At 36.8% G+C, this 17,080-nt stretch overlaps 2 protein-coding genes across 2 annotated transcripts; one reads left to right on the top strand and one right to left on the bottom strand.

Moving 5' to 3' along the window:
* Positions 1 to 5,795: 5,795 nt before the first annotated feature.
* LOC103456652 (thiosulfate:glutathione sulfurtransferase) lies at positions 5,796 to 8,940 on the bottom strand. Its single transcript, XM_008396335.3, has 4 exons — positions 8,663 to 8,940; positions 6,410 to 6,535; positions 6,142 to 6,304; positions 5,796 to 6,032 (listed from the first exon to the last, which is right to left on the bottom strand). Exons 1-4 carry the CDS (start codon positions 8,841 to 8,843, stop codon positions 5,978 to 5,980), a joined length of 525 nt encoding a protein of 174 aa, XP_008394557.1. The 5' UTR covers positions 8,844 to 8,940; the 3' UTR covers positions 5,796 to 5,977.
* A 5,198-nt stretch (positions 8,941 to 14,138) lies between these two features.
* LOC103456655 (cystatin-B-like) lies at positions 14,139 to 16,706 on the top strand. Its single transcript, XM_008396337.3, has 3 exons — positions 14,139 to 14,357; positions 14,475 to 14,576; positions 15,830 to 16,706. Exons 1-3 carry the CDS (start codon positions 14,283 to 14,285, stop codon positions 15,956 to 15,958), a joined length of 306 nt encoding a protein of 101 aa, XP_008394559.1. The 5' UTR covers positions 14,139 to 14,282; the 3' UTR covers positions 15,959 to 16,706.
* The last annotated feature ends 374 nt before the right edge of the window (positions 16,707 to 17,080 follow it).

Here is a 17,080-nt window from a genome sequence, read left to right as displayed (position 1 = left end):
ATTTTCTACATACATCTAATGACAGCAGACCATGAAAATAATACAATATTTTTTTTTAAAAAAGTATTTGATACAGAAATGTAGACTAATTGGAAAGTATGCAAGGTTATTTTGAAAAGTTGCTTCTGACTAATTTGGCAAATGGCTCTTATCAAGGCACACATTCTCTGAGAAAACAGCTGAAATTGTTTACAAAAATAAACTTTTGGACCCTAGATCGATTGGTAAAATCTATGACGCCGTTTGCGCAATTCTGACCTCTCGGTAGCTGCAGAAATTCAAAATCAACCCAAATCTCACTCTCTTTGGTGTCAATGTTTAAGCATTTGAAATATTGTCAGAAGAAGCAGAGAGATATTTATGGGGCACTGATAAACTTTGGGTGCTACAGCAAAACAAAAACAGATGAAAGAAAAAAAAGAATTTCTGGATTTTTATTTTTTACTCAATTGTAGAATTGAGATTATTTAAAATGTAGGTAATCATTTAGAACTTTTTGCAATATTTTAAAACAACCTATTTGTAAGTTTGTGTTTTCAAGTGCATAGCTCTCATAATGTTGATGGTTTTGTGCATCAGTATATCATTGCGATAAACTTAAAACATTGTTACTCACCTCATTTTTGACTTCAATGATTATCCTTAAAATGCCGCACAACACACAATATTTATATTTAACTTCTCACATGCAAATTTGTCACAAATAAAATATTTGCATGCATTTTGTATATCTGACTGATTATACATATATTTGTGTCCAATTTTAGCTAATCACTGACACATTAAAATACATCTGACATTGCTTATGTCTTGATTGAACAGTGGCACTTTTGGATCTCCATACTTCAGGAGTTTCTGGCTAAGCATGAGGACAAACTGAAACAAACCAGATTAAAGATGTTATTAGAAAGCGTTATTTTCCTTTCTAAGACCAAATTTCTCATTGCAGAATTTCAGTCTTTCAAGCACTTTTTCAGCCCTTCACAGCCTCAAGTTTCCCGGTTTAGTCAACAAGAGAAAGTCGAGGTTTAAATTTCACTACAAAAGAAGAGTGAAGTGCATTTTTTTTTCTTCAAAAAAAGCACGAGCAGCAGGAAGTTGATGGACTGTAACAGCAGTAGCTGGCAACTACGTCCAACAGATCATTTTTCACTTCAAGCTGCCCACGAGTTTGTGATTTAACTAATGTAAAAGTGTCCAAATGTCCTTGATGCTCAAAGGAAACATGACCCATCCTTCTGCTCTTCAACAGCAAATTTCCCACGTGCTTTGTGGCAAGCTGGGAAGAATCCTAATGTGTGCTGTAGCTGAGGGGAATATGAATCTTAAAGTGGTGGTGTTTGAGACCCTTACGGCGTGCTTAAGTTGGACTTAACACTGGAAACCGGTGTCCAGTAAACTCTGACTCCATCAGTCCTATCTTCCTGGTACATCATGCAACATTCAGTAGATCGATCCCAGTCGCTCCCATTAGTGGGAGTCGGTGGAAGTGTGCAACTTGTCCTAAACTTGCTATTCCCTTAATTGAGTTGAACATTTAAAACGGGAGCAAAAAAAAAAAACCCAGATTCTTTTCTCAACTAATTACCTTAAATGTGGCCATTCGGAGCCCTCCTACTGTTTTCATGGAAGTACGAGGCTGGAAAGGGCTGGGACAAAGGAAGGTATGTCCACCTGAATGAGGAGGGACCTTGTGAAGATCAGACCCCTGATAGCTCCTCACAGAGCTGTTACTGTCAGGATCTATATCTGTCTGGGATAATGCCGGTGTGAAGGTCAGGCCTTAGAGAACAATGCTGCAAGAATAATAAAGGAATGGAGTTGGATGGGGGGGGGAATGGTGTATTTAAATCTGCCTACACTTTGCTGCCATCTATTGGTTGAAACACTATTTTCTATCTGTCCAACACCACCATTATGAACAAAAGTTTTTAAACAGACAAATATATAGTTTTACCATATTTTCTACATCACTGTTCTGTATTGAGATTCGATAATAAACATTTTAGTAGTTTTAGGAAAACATTACAGCTGTAGTATGTGACTTTTATTTTAAAAATATGTTTTCTACATATTAAAAATAATCCTTATGTTGTGACAGTATAATGTAAACTACATAATCAGTGAAAAAAAACTCAAGCTCCTTTGTCTTCTCCCAGTGCTCCCAGTACTAACTGCAGAAATACACTAGTCAGTCAGAAGCAACCAATTAGAGTCAGGAGGACGGTCTTAGTGCTGTCAATCACTCGCATGCCCACCCCCTCCCGCTTGCTTTTTGTTTCATTACAAGCTTCCATTGAAGCTAAAGCTAGTTAGCAGAGTCGCTGATGACAGCAGATAAAAGGTTGTTTTTCTACCATTACCACATTGAGCAGGCTGCTAAGGGTGTTGATTGACAGCGGTCAGACACTCCTCCTGGCTCTGATTGGCTGTTTTTTACCGGGAGCCGTGCATTTTTGTGGACCACTAGTAGAAATGGGAGAAGGCGGAAGAGCTTGACTTTTCACGGATTATCTGTCTCATACTGTCCTGGTATGTCACGACAGTCTTAATACATATGAAAAATAAATAAATAAATAAAAATTTGTGAAAGTTATAAAAACATGTTGCTTCAAGGTTATACAAAGAATCGACAGGTTCCTAGTTGGATTAAAATTTGCAGAGTTTGATCAAAACATTAACATTTTCAGTTTGCCAACATCAAATTCTTTATTCGTGGCTTTATTTTTAGACAAAATTGTGAGTCAAATCCCTTATACAATAGAGTCAACCTATTGTCGTCCCAAACATTCAAACCAAAACCCAGAACTTAATGTTAGGAGTTATGTGACAATTATAAACCTGCCAATCTTCTCTTTTGATGCTGCTTTATTTATAAAGCAGTTTGTCAGTATAGGAGCTTACCAAAATGCTGTCCAAAAAATGTAAGATAACAGCTTTATGTTACAACACAGGATTTAAACCGTAAAGGAATGCCTGAACACAGAGGCCCAAAAGGGGGGGAAACTGCATTTTGGTCCTCTAATTCAATCAGAACAACAGAGAGACATCAGCTGCCCTGTGACTGCACAATTTGTAGGAGTTCACTGAAACCGTGCCAGCAGGTCATTTTGAGGCCAGGCTTAAAAACTGAGCAAATGAACTTCATGGGTTAATTTTTAATAACTTTCAATGACTTGGCATTTTATTTAATTCTATCTGACCACTCTTCTCAGGATAGACTCAATCTAAATGACCCCCATAAGATCAGAAGCAGTAAAGATAATAAAAAAAACAATATCTTCAGTCTCAAACCCTTTGACTCAGTAATGTGTTGGTCAGAACCTCATTGGGCATATTTAGGACATAGTATGTGGTTCATAGGCATTCAATAGCTGAACAAAACATATTTGGAGCTCATTAAGAGGGTGGATAATTTTGCAGATCTAGCAAAAATGATAATTTTGCATTATTTAAGTAGACTTGAGCACCTCTTTAATTAAATGATACAAAAAACACAAAAGATAATTGAAAATTTAGTAAGTGAGCAGCTCCAGTACGACTAGAGAAAAGCAATACACCTAAAATCACATTCACTGCTTTTGTTACAGCCACCGTTATTCAGTTATAATGTTAGTTGCATTCCAGCGAAGTCTGCCTCCATTCCAGTTCAGTGTCAGGTTTCTGCAGCTTATGATTCAAGGAAAGATTTGATTGGTTCTTCCATTTATCAGTTCTGAAGCAGAACTGTCAGACACATGCCCATGTTACAATACAAGAAACTCTGTGGTCTGACGTTGTCCTGCTAAGACCACCATATAGATCTCAAAGGAGAAAATATTACTTCAATACAGAAAGGTGTGAATTATATCAATTTGTTTTACATTTTACTTCCAAGGGGGTAGACTATCTTGTAATCTTTTTCTCAATAAACAATCAACTTAGTGAAGCACCAACTTTTAACGAGCAAAGACTTTAAGCTTGTTCTCCGTTTTCGTTCTGCTGAATCTACAAAGATAACACAATTTGACAGTGCTGTAAATAGTACTGTATTCTAGCTGAAAACCTGCATTAAAGTAAATTATCAATGAAGGATTCTGCTTTGTTTTTTCAGATCTTTACTGGATTTTCATTCTGATGTCAGGATGACTCTTAGGCCAGGCATCCTGTCTGCTCACTTTCCTACGTTTTTTAAGTTTTACACACTAAAATATGCTGTGGTGTTTGGGTACAGAAACTGAATTTAAACTGGGTATAAAAGCAAGCAAACTTTAAAGAAAAACTGTAATAGGCCTTTAGATTTCTTTATTTTGACTTTATAAGATTGCAAAAAAGTCTGATTCCTTGGAAGACAAAATATATGAATACTTTTCAAAGTCCTGTAGATCATTCTCAGATCCTTCACATCCCTAAAACTATTTCACATTTTGTCACACTACATCAGCATATTTTAATGGGATTTTATGCGATAGACAAATTAGGGCATACTGTTGAAGAGGAAGGAGACTGAAACATGGTTTTCCAAATATTGTAGAAATATAAACCTAAAAAGTGTGATGTGCATTTGTGTCAAGCTCAGTCAGTCAAAGTTAAATTTTAAATTCAGGCTTGTTGTCCCGATTCGCTTCCAGTTGATTTCCCTATCAGCTCTAAGCATTCTCACAGCATGATGCTCCCACCACCATTTCATTGCTGAGGTAGTGCACTCAGGTTTGCTCCGTGTTGCTCACTGGGCCTTCCCTGCTCAGCCCGTCAGTTAAAGCAGACTTTCATATCTTGATGGATTTGCAGCTGTGCGACACGCCTTCCCTTTTCAGATGATTGATTGCACCACTATCTCCTTGACCCGTCTGCTGTATTCTTTGGGTTTCATGTTTTTCTGATATTCTGGATAAACCTGAAAGTCCTTCATTCAACAGCTGTGCTTGTCCTGAGATTAAATTACATATCAGCTGACCCACTTATGTGGTTTGCAAAAACAATGGCTTGTTTTTAGGACTTTCATATATTAGAAGAATATCTGTTTCCTTCCGCTTCACATGTACTATGCCCTAGTTGTCATAGTCTGTCACAATTACATAAAGTCCTAAAAAAAAGCACATACAAATGGTTGTGACAGAAAAAAAAAGAAAAACATGGGGCATCTTTTTTTTAGCAAGACATTTATGTACAACACGCCTGCTTATCATCATCCAGGTTAGCCTATGAACTTTATCTAAAAGTGTTCCAATGTTCCTTTAGCATTACTGACACAATGAAATTTTGACTCATTTGACCATCAATCACATATAGACTCTTTCTGTCCACCTGTAGAGCACTTATGCCTTTCCACTTGAGATGATGTATGGATTTGTTCTTGTTTGATCCAGTTTCAAGTGACATTTCCAGGACTTTGTGCTGAAATATGATGATTGACAGTGGTTTTCTGAAGTACCCCTGATCCAACGTGGCTGATCTAAAATGAAATGATTTCTAATGCACTGCCACTGAGGGCTGAAAGGTCAACGTCCATTATGCTGTGGCTATCAAATCATTTGTGTATTGAACTTTGGACAGCCCTGAATTTTTTCACTGCAATAGGCACGGAAGATATCAACAGATCAAACTTGCACTTCAAAACATGATTTTCCTACATAGGTTCGGCATGGTAAGACAAAACAGCTGAAACAGAACATGCTTACAATAAACTCCTGTAAGATTCCCTCAAAGCAAAAATCTAGAAAGAGACATTTTTTTTAAAACCTTTTATTAACATGAAACTTGTTCAAATTTAACACACCTCCAATGATTTTATTTCGAATAAAAAGGACACTTGCTGTATTTACTCAAGTTTAATGCGTATTTTAATCAAATTCAGTAACTTTAAAATAAGAAGTATGTAAAGCTAACTTTCAACAGCCTAAACACTGCTGCCAAAGTGAACAGTGATGACATTCTGTTTAATGATTTTCTACATTTCAAAACCCTAATCTCACAGGAAGTAGATTTTAGTATGATTTCAATTTCCTTCTTGCTCGACCCATGCAACGTACCCTCCTTTCAGGTGTCTTGCTCTGAGAAAAAGACACACGCAATAAAAAGATCATCTCTTTTCCTGCTCTTCCTGTAAGTGAACAACCAGTTTGTCAAGGTTCTTGCAAACGGAAACCTGCCTGTTTTTACCTGTGAAATCCCATCTGACGGGCAATGCCCAGGGCCTCGCCACTCCTAACGCCGGTTCTGCAATTAAACACTATATTATCGTCATCTTTTCCAGGAGCCTTCACTTCAAACTTCTGCTTAAAGCTCTCAGGAGGCAGCTTCAGAGACTCCTCCACGATATTCACTTGTAATGTCACACAGGAAAAAACAAAAATAACAAAAAAGAAAAGTCAACGTAAATTTCCAGATGAACAGCTCTAAACTTGACTGCACATGTACTGTGACCTACATGGGAGGTTGATAGCTTGAGGAATGTGGCCATCCTGGTATTCATCTGGATTCCTCACATCGAAAAGCTGAACGCTACGGTTTGACAGCATGGCCTTCAGCTGTGAGGGGGTCACCAGTGACGCTTCTACGAAGAAATGAGTGAAGGGAGTAAATAGGAAAATGCAGACAGTGGAACAAAGCATGCTAGCTGTCGTGCTTGATGGAGTTCCATATAAACTAAGCGTCTCCCCGTCTGCTCTATCCTGCTGAATTCAAGAACACCTTGCTCAAAAGAAGGTGCTGGCAAAAGGAAATGTTGGCCACTGCAGACCAGTAACATCCCATTATGGCTAACTTACTCGCATTAAAATGTTCCCTTGCTGCTCACTTCATCTCACCCACTGGCCAACACCATGAAGAAGAAATAATCACTGATTGTTCACCTTTCATGCAATTTTGCCTGGTAAACTCCTCACATATCTCAAAGATGTTGTAATTTTCAACACCATGAATCTTAGAATAGTTATCAAAGAAAATTCCTCCTTTCAAAGGATGTTTCACATAAATAGACATAACTTAACAAAAACAAGCATAAAATCAGTTGCAGTTTTTTTTTTCCAGATAAGCTTTTGTCCTGTTGTGATATACCTTTATTTTAATGTCTAGGGGTCATTTCTTTTTTTGTCTTACCATTTTCTTTACATTTTTCTTATTTTTTGTGAAACTGTATAAATAAAGCATTTTTTTTCCATTTTGCTACTAAGGAATGAATAGACTAAGACCTTATTGATCATCTCTTAATTATTTTACAGCAATTTATGAGGTGGTATGGAACTAACTTTTAGTTTGAGTCAATAGATAACTTTAGACAATAAGATTGTAAGGGAATTGCCAAGTCATCAAAACTTTAATGAGATTGTGTTGACATGTAATAATTATTTGAAAATAATTAAATATCTCTCTGGGGAAACAATTTGTGGTCCATCTCTGTTATTTCGACATGAAAATGTTTTAATGTCATAGAAATAAACACAACAAATACACTGGTCATGTATGCATTTAACTGAAGTCCCTAGAGTAGATTGCAATGTATTATCTGGACTTTAAACCTCTAAAAAATGTCAGCATAAAGGATAAAAGTCCCTTCAAAATCAACATGAAGAGTTAATTTGTTCCCACTTATCTCATATACTCAAACCATATTATTTACCAGAGCCTGGGTGCGTCTTCAGCTGGCAGCAACATTGATTCTAATCTATTTTTCTGTTTTCTGCTTGATAAAAACTAAAGGCAAGTTCTATCCTTAAACCCATATTTGCAAACTCGTACATTAGAACAGTGCTTCTGAATTCTGGTCCTCAGGGACCATCTACTGTTTTAGGAGTTTGAGTTTTTCTTCTGCCTGCCACACACTAGAGTTGAATGGGCTGGTGATTAACAGGCCTCTGGAGCACTTGATGGCTGCAGGAGGCCATGCAATCATTTGAATCAGGTATTCTTGTATCTAAAATATGACGGGTAGTGTTCCTTCAAGACCAGAAATGAGAAACACAGATTGCATACTAAAACGCAAAAACCATGTCTTTTTTTTTTTTTGCAAGATGTTAACACAAAAGAATGAAAAAGTATCAAATAGACACAAAAGCATGGATAAAATGTTATTTCATGCCAGAAATGACAAAAGAATGCCGAAGAGACACACCTTGCTACATTTAGTTCAAAAAGCAGGTGAAATGCAAACTACACGCCCTGCCTTTATGAAATTTAAATAAACAGTAGCTGTTACAGAAAAACAAACTTAAGGTAAAACACATCAAGGAGCCCAAGTGGATTTTGCATGACGTATATGTTTTTGTCATTGTCAAAATAGTTTAGTGTACAAGCGGACTTGAACGCACCATGGAGTGAACAACCGTGAAACGCTAAACCAGATACTACACCGGTGTCGAAACAAACTTATTCAGTTTTACTGTAACTCATGACTCAACAGCCCCGGTTGCATTACAGTAAGTTATCTGAACCATTGTTTCTCAAAGTTAACCAAAAATGTCGGAATCCTAAAATGAAGGACGAACCAGTTTGAGCGGTTTTATGTGTCTTGAAGGACAAAGTACATGCCATGAAATAAATTATCAGCCTTAAAACCAGGTAATAAGGTGTTAAGTGTTATTGCTACATTTGTGTATGTATGCCGTGTACAGATGGGCTTAGAGGTGACTCGTGAAGGACAGAGTTGAGTGAAGTGAAGGAACATTTCTCTTTGTGAAATTACCATCGTCGTATGTTCCTCCGCATGATGTGCTGGGGGTCGTGAAAGTCCGGATAAATGAAGCTACAGTCGGGTAAGACCTTCGGTTGACTTCAGTGACAGCCTGACAGAAACCTCGCGACAACAGGAGGGACAACATGGTGAGAGCAAGAACGCTGTACAGACTGCTGTGCAACACGATCATCACCTAAATAGTTACTGAACGAAGCATTATTGTAAACAAGCTCTTCTTCTTTGGAAATATTCCTTCTTCTTCTTCTTCTTCTTCGTTTTGTCGATACTAAGCTGCAACACTGCCCCTTATCAATTACCGACTTGCACAAGGTCTGCAACCTGGTGCTCCGGAGCCGCAAGTGGCTCTCTCTACCTTCCACAATGGCTCTTTAAATCTTTGGCTAAAAACGACAAAGAATCCACTAATGATTTTCTTTAAATGTAATTATAAATGCACGTTTTACCAGTGGATTAGAATGACACTAAAAGCACAGTACTATTTTTATTGTTTTATTTGTCTTCTGAGAAGGTTTGAAAAATGGGGGCTTTATTTACATTAGTTTTCATAAACAGCAGTATTCCAAATTAAAAGTTATCCATTCTCATTTTGTAAAGGTTTTCTATTTTTCTTTATTCAGGATATAGAGAAGTAAAAGGTTAGTTCTTAAGAAAGACAAAAAAAGTTATGTCTCCAAAAATCACAAGCTCTCTTTTTTCAAAAGAATATGCATTATTATTATTATTATTAAGCTAGTTTTACTTAGCTAAATTGAGGAGAGATGGAATGGAAAAAAAACAGAAGTTGAGATGAGGAGTAAAATAAACGGGACTGCTGTTTGAAATGTCTCAATGTTTGCATGCGTGGTCAGTAATATCTGGAGCATCCTCTGGGTGAGATCTGCAGGAAATTCCACTTTGTTCAGGGACTAAATTGCAGCTGAAACACATTTGCTGAATTCAAACGGGAACAATAGTTGAAATCAGCAGGGATTGGTCTGACGATACTGCATAAAATTCAAACAAAACCACAAGCAAATTGCTTTTAGTAATCATCTGTTCCTATTGAGATTCATAGGCGTTAAAAGGCTGACTACATCAATCTCTCTTTTATCGTTTTGTATTTGTATTTTTGTACCAAGTGTGTCATATTCACATTGACTTTAAAATTAAACACTTCAGTTATTTAATCTTTTCTCTATCATATAAATGTTTACAAACACAGATGAATGTAATGATTGTCTCTTTCTCTCCCTATTATTACTTTAAAGCTCTCAGTAAGCCTTGAATAGTTGGACATCAGCCATACTGAGCCAAAGTGGCATATTTTCCCAACTAACTCAGATTATAGCATTACCCACTTGTGCTGTTTTTCTAGCCTCCAGGGATGTCCTAAGCACTCAGCTGTGCAACACATTCTCAAGATCTTGTCTTGCTGGAATTAGCGCCACATTTCTATATTTAAGCAATGGGACATCGGCTCAATATTGTTGGACACTAAGCATCTCATTAAACTAATTTGATGTTCTTCTCTACAGTGAGTTTCATATACTTTCTTTTTGACAGTCTGGAGTAAAAAAAAAAAAGTGCTATAAAGCAGAGAAACACACAGCACACTCCTTAGCTTCCACAATACAATACGTCATTTATGGTCATATATTTGTGCAGAACCATCATCACGTTTTCATTTGATGTGTGACTTCTGATCATGCATTATTTTTCTAAAAATGAAGCACTTCTTGTGCTGGCTGTGCAAATATACAGTTAAAACTAAATGCTTAGCTACAATATATAGAAGATTTTTTTTCTCACTGCCTCTACATTTACTCTACTGAATCCTCAGATAATTGAGTGATATTAGTATTGCATGTAGTGTAAGAAACCTGGCACAGCTTTCTAAAAAACACAACGGTCTCATAATCTTTCTTTCAGCTGGACATCCTCCCAGAGGAGTTGCTTCCTTCCATTTTCAAAGGCGTTTTCTTTTTGATTAGCAGTTGTTCTCATGGTTAATCTTTTTACTTGCTGTCATTACATTTTGGGCGGCTTCCAGTCTTCAAAATTAAAGCAGTTAGGGAACGCACAGCTCTCTAGTGATCTGCCAACACCTCTGGACGGAAGCATATTGCATGCAGCTCCACGTTTCATCCCCCGACGGGGAGGACGGGGAATCTGGTGAAGCATCACTATAAAGGCCAAGCACTGTCTTGTTCAATGTTTGTTAAAGCATCCTGTCAGTGACCCTGGAGATTCTCATCCACATGAGCTGCTGCAATAAAGCTGTAAAGTCTGCTTATGCAGATGTTTATTTATTTTTTTCCCACACACATTTTCAGTTGCAAAAGCACAAGAAAAAAAAAAACTTGCAGCATAATGGATTTTCTGCTGTGCACAACATTCAGCCACAGCTGATAGCAAGGCACCACAGACCACCATTTAATCGGACACCTCAGGCAGTCACAAAATAAATCTGAGGGCTTTAAAGATAATTTGCAAGAAAACTCTACATCAGAGCTGTTAATGTGCAGCGAGGGGTTCTCCAGAGAGGCTTCAAGCTGCTTCAGTGCTGCCTCGCAAGTGAAAGATATAATAGTTATCAAACAGAATAACAGAGACTATGTTTAATCTATTTATTTAAGCTAGCAATATGGAGTTCTCTTGGCTCATTTGCTAAATGTGTTTGGGGTTAAATGAAGTAATCACAATCCCTCTGGCATGGACAAATGTAGCAGAAATAAGCAAAAATGTTAGTTTGAGTTTGATCTTTTTGTCCTTTCAAACAAATTTGGAGGGCTGTACAAAAGTATTCACGCCCCCCATGACGTTTTTCACATTGCGATTTTGTTTTTTATTAAATTTTTTTTTTTTTTTTGTGTCATATGCCTGGATTGATATGCAAAGAAAGGAAACATGTTATGCGGCTCTCAATCAAAATTCCAGACTGGTACAAATTTAAGGAGTAGGGAAAAATTGGATTTAGGTCTGAACATTGAGAATGGTATATTCAGGAAGAGGTGTATCCTCTCACCTGAGCTCTGTATCTGTGCAGCTCCCCCATATTTATCTTGGGTCCCTTGGCTCCATCTCTGATGACAATTAACAATAAACCTATTTTTATTGAAGTTTTATTTCACAGACCAACACAAATGACAGCACATGTCTAAGAATATTCTAAAGGCCTTATAGGAACATGTGTATGGACCTTCCAGACCATGTGTATTTATAGAAAGTAAACTTGATGTAATTTCAATTAAATAAAAACGTATCTACGTGCGGCATCTTGAGTTAGACAAAACTGACCCATTGCACTATTAAGACAAGCAGAAAAGTTTAAAATTTCACATCTGCATTAAACTGTCCTATAATAACAGCTTTGTAAAAACTTCACAGCTGTAAGTTACTCACGATAGTGAGGAAAATTTTATAAATGATCTGTGTGGGACTCCAGATAAAGTCTTTTGCATTTAAGCTCTTCTCAGATCCTAACGAGCTAACCAGGCCGTCAGCTACAAAGTGTTAGATAATGGGTGGAGGTCACTGCTGGATGTGGCACGGGGGCAGCCAGCTGACAATCAGAGATCACCAGGCAGAATATTTGCATAATTGGCGTAAAATTATGCACAAGAAATCGAATATACTAGAGTTGTACTGAAAAATAAAAAAACTGTTGCCAAAGTGTTTGACATGAAAACCTGACGGTGAGAATATGTTACCAAGAAAGTCTTCAGTTTGGAAGGAAGGTCTCAGCATTCAGAACATGCCAAAAATGTCTGCTAGAATAAATGTAGAAATTACTCGAGGTCTTCCTTTGTTTCTTGAAGATTTCTCACCTCTTCTCCAAAACAATTTGTTTTTGTTGGAGAAGTTTGGATGCTTTTGTGTAGCTAATAATTTATTTAACATTGACACCTAAAAAGTTTGTCTAGACTTTGTAGCTATTCAATTAAATTAATATGAAGGAGTGGATGAGTGTGCATTGGTTTGTCTCGCAGATGTATCTGTGTTGCATTTGTACACCATGCAAAGGTTTTAAAGACTGATATATTTCACTTAATGTTCTGAATTCATAGGATACAAGCTTCACTTACTGAAATAATTTACTACTTTTTTTTTTTTTTTTTTTACTTTTTGACAATATTCTAATTTCTTGAGTTGTACTACGGTAGTCAGTCACAGATTAGGTATGTGCGCCACCTTCTGGCGACCCAAAACATTGCAAAGAATGTAGGAAAGAAGATGAATATGTTTGAACTTTAATCAAGAAAAGGAGAGAAGAACTGTACTGTGACCTAGACAGCAGCTTTATTTTAGTTATGTCCTGATTATTGAAGACTGAAGACTTCTCAGCTTGCTGATTATTTTGTTTCTACATGTAAACACTGTCATCTTGTGGTGGAGTAGCGCAACAGCAGATCTTTTCAGAATTGATCCGAAATAAAAACGCAAAACACCGTTTTAAGAAATATTTGTTAGTGGATTCTGTCAAGCAATATAGCACTTTTGGTAAACATTATGAAACCTATTAATGATTCCAATCAACAGATATTTTGCTCCAAATAAAATCAATCAAATTTATTATATGGAGAAACCATATATTAGACTTGAGATTCGGGATTACTTCCAACAGAAAACTATTCTTTTTATTTATAGATACAAACGATGTTTATATCTCCATTGCTTAATAGCATATGGATTAACTAAATTGTATATATATATATTACAGGCAAAGATTTGTTTTCTGCATCCTGAAAAACCTGCTCTGATTTTTGTTGGTGCACAAGAAGGAAACAGGAAGTCCAAATTCCTGTAAGAAAGTCTTTGGTTTTTATTCTTATTTCTATGTGATGAATGACATGTTTTCCTTTTTTAAAAAAATAAAAATAGTAGATTTCGATATTTTTTTTTTCAGAGCAGGGAGAAAATGTTTGCAAATAAAAGATGAAATTGGATGAAGTCTGGTCCTCTGGTGTTGGAGATCTGACCCAGAAAGACAGAGGATTTGTCCTCCTCAGCCTTCAGTGCTGTCGCAGATATGAAAACTGATTTTAACATAAAGATTTAATCTATTGTTTCCACACATTATTTACATATTGACAACTTATGAAGAGTATTCATACACAAACTGTTCACAGAGAAGTTTAATGTGCGGATATTTGTTCTAATAAAAACCCGTCCCTGCAACATATTTGCTACAAACACACCTTAAAAATTGGAAACAGGAAAGACTTCCCTTGACATTATACGCCCACTCGGACCTTTGCTTCCTCGCGCAGTCCGTTTTTCTCCTCAGTAGTGTCAGCGGTTCCGTACGGGACTGAGCTATGTGGATGGACGGTAAAAAAATAAAATAAAATTGGTATTCAACTATTTATTTTCTCTTCCTTCCTTCCTGGCAAATAGAGCTTTCTACACCATGTGGCTAATTCATGTAAAGTAAACAAGCATTCTCTGAATTTGCTCAGGAAAGCGTTAAAAAAAAGCAACGCTCCCCTCCACCCCTCTTCTTTCAAGGAAATGGTACAGTCCACCAGCGTTAGCTCAGTTCTCTGCTTGAATTCCTCTCTGGGTCACACACAGTAAAGTGGGTTTTCTCGTCAACTTTTGTTTTGATTTCTGTTTTTAAAAGTCTGCCATGGACATAAAATGTGGGGGGATATCCCACGAGACAAAGGATGCCGATGAAAATGTTCAGCAGATCTGTGATAAAGTAAGAACATGCGTCTATACTGCCACACCTATTCGGACATGAACCCTTACTCTCTGGGGTGTGCGGCGGTCTGTGTTGAATTTTTATGCCGTCTCCTTATTTTTTTTTTTTCCTCAGGTGAGGCCTGATGTGGAAGAGAAAGCAGGGAAGACCTATGACGTTTTCACAGCCAAGAGCTACAAGACTCAGCTTGTAGCTGGGACAAACTACTTCATCAAGGCAATTCTATCTTCAGTAGTTCAACTTTATTTTAAGGCAATCCTGTCCTGGATAGTGAAGTACTATGCGATTCAGTTCATTCAACATCCAATGGAACACTTAAACTTTCAAAAATTAACAGTTGACAAGTTACTGCATTTTAATTTATTATTTTACTATGGCTTAATACTTTGCACGCTGCAGAAATAGTCAGCATCCCTTGAACTTTTTCAGTTTGTCACGTTACAACCTCAAGTTTCTGCTACGTTTCCAATGCTTTTAGAAACGTAACGCAACGTAATCAATCAATCAATCAATCAAATTTTATTTGTATAGCACATTTCAGCAGCAAGGCATTTCAAAGTGCTTTACATAATTAAAATAAAAACAGAAATAATCAGTGAGAAAGAGAGAGATTTAAAAAAAAAATTAAAAAAAACAAAATAAAAAAAAAAAACAAAAACATTACATCATTAAAACGTCGAAAAGAAAGAAGAAAAAATTAAAAACATTAAAGACATAAAAACATGGAAGACATCAAATTGCAAAGCAGCGTTTTTACTTTGACTCCTACTACAGCTACATACAATAGCTAAAGCTGAACTTGAATGTCCCGTCCATTCCAGCACAAGAATATACTTTCTGCGAAGCTCTTTTGCACAAAATATAAAGAATGGTTGTCTGCTTCCATGTTTGATTTGTACTTAGCTTCTCCCATCTCCCCAATAAGTTTAACACATTTTTATGTCCCTCCCAAAGAATACCATGCCATCACCATTTTTCACACTTCCGCAAATGAATTGTTCAAAAATGATGTGCAGACAGTGTTAGTTTTTATGCAAGCCAGAGAGCTTAGCTTTGGTCTCCCCTGATCAGAGTAGCTGCAGTTTGCTGAGATTGAATGATCTACATGTAATTAATTAGCTGACTAGATTATAGTTGTATCATAATATATACATTATGCACTTTTTAGGTTTATATTTGTATAGAATTTTTGAAAATCTATTTCACTTTCATCTAATATGGCATCCCCAAAATGCATTCAAGTTGTAATGTGGCATAATGTCACTGAATACTTTCGGAAGCTACTGTAAAACACCAGCTTTGCCACAAATATAAAGAATGGTCGTCTGGTAACCACACTTGGCATTAATTGCATTGTTTTCCCCCAACTGAAGGACATCAACTTGATGTCACTGCATGCAGACTCTCCTTTACCAATTTTTAATGCATGAAAGGATCCTGCTTAACTTAGTCTATGGTGTCCCTTTCAGGTCCACATTGGCGGAGATGATTACATTCACCTCCGTGTTTGGAAAAAACTCCCATGTTATGGAGGAGATCTTAAGCTGTCAGACATCCAGGTCTCCAAGAGCCACCACGACTCCATTGATTACTTTTAAAAGGTTCACAGTCCAGTCACAGGACCCGGCGGTCGGCAGCGAAGACGTCAAATCATCAATATCCAGCGACGACGGGGCAAAGAGCATCTCATGTATTAGTAAAATACAGCCATCGGCTCTTGTGTAAACTGTTTACTCCTCTGTGCATCTGTGACAGCTCACTTAGAGAGAATCTGGAAACTAACTCCTGCAAATCACATGTTTTACGATGTGGTTGTTCTGCCACGCTCCCTGCTTTTATGACTTAAAATATGAGCCTGTAAGCAGTTGGGTAATCCCTGATCTTTACCATTACTCACATCCCGGTTGCATCTTGTGACTGATGTTCCTTATTGTTTTGCACGCAGTACTCCCAGTCTTACACTAAATGATGACTCGTATGTCTGCAGCTTGATGTTCTTAAATATATTGCATATGAAGAACATACCTCAATGGAGTGCAGCTTCATTAGGGTTATTCTTTTTTTTTTTTTTTGGATGTGAAATTTAATAACTCCTATAATATAAAAATAAAGTTGTTTTTTTCGTTCAGTTGTAAGAATGTATGATCGTGGTCGAGATGAATGGAATGGAGACATTTTTTTGTAGGTTTTTTTTTTTTAAAGAACCTGGAAAATTATGAAAGTTAATGCTGGTGTGACATTTAATGCTGCATAGAAAGCTATAACAACTCACTAATGCTCAATACTCTATTGTTTTGTCTCTTTAGATGTCTGGTAACTGAATAAAACAGGTGCTTTAAATGCTAATAGTTTTCTTGGGATATAATTCAAACTATTGACTGACGTATTGCATCCAAAGTTGCTCCTTATCTGCTTACGGTCCCACATTTTTCTAAAAGTGTGTCGATTTTAAGGTGCTACTGCATTTTATTATTTTGTTCATACATTATACCAGTTCAGATTAAAATATATTGCTAATTAATAAACAACACAGCTGTTTTCAATTAAGTTGTAAGAAGAAGTAAAATTCAATTCAGTATCTGTAACTGAATTAGGGAACCAAAGCTTCCAGTGACCCGAATGAAGCGTCTGTCTAAATTACAATGCTACGTTACAGATGCAATGTTTGCGGGATGAAAATGGAATATTGTACCTGAATTAAGCTTTCTGGTTCATAATGT

This window comes from Poecilia reticulata, chromosome 20 (genome assembly GCF_904066995.2).
Source record: "Poecilia reticulata chromosome 20, P_reticulata-male-v2, whole genome shotgun sequence".
NCBI lineage: Eukaryota > Metazoa > Chordata > Actinopteri > Cyprinodontiformes > Poeciliidae > Poecilia > Poecilia reticulata.
Note: the sequence above shows the minus strand (reverse complement) of the source record. Positions and strands in the feature narration are given on the sequence as shown.

Coding starts and splice junctions, on each gene's coding strand:
- LOC103456652 (XM_008396335.3), bottom strand. CDS start 8,843: ATGATCGTGTTGCACAGCAGTCTGTACAGCGTTCTTGCTCTCACCATG. Junction 6,536..8,662: donor CGGAGGAACATACGACGATG/GTAATTTCACAA, acceptor ATTTCTTCGTAG/AAGCGTCACTGGTGACCCCC. Junction 6,033..6,141: donor CGTCAGATGGGATTTCACAG/GTAAAAACAGGC, acceptor TCTTTTTCTCAG/AGCAAGACACCTGAAAGGAG.
- LOC103456655 (XM_008396337.3), top strand. CDS start 14,283: ATGGACATAAAATGTGGGGGGATATCCCACGAGACAAAGGATGCCGAT. Junction 14,358..14,474: donor TTCAGCAGATCTGTGATAAA/GTAAGAACATGC, acceptor TTTTTTCCTCAG/GTGAGGCCTGATGTGGAAGA. Junction 14,577..15,829: donor GGACAAACTACTTCATCAAG/GCAATTCTATCT, acceptor TGTCCCTTTCAG/GTCCACATTGGCGGAGATGA.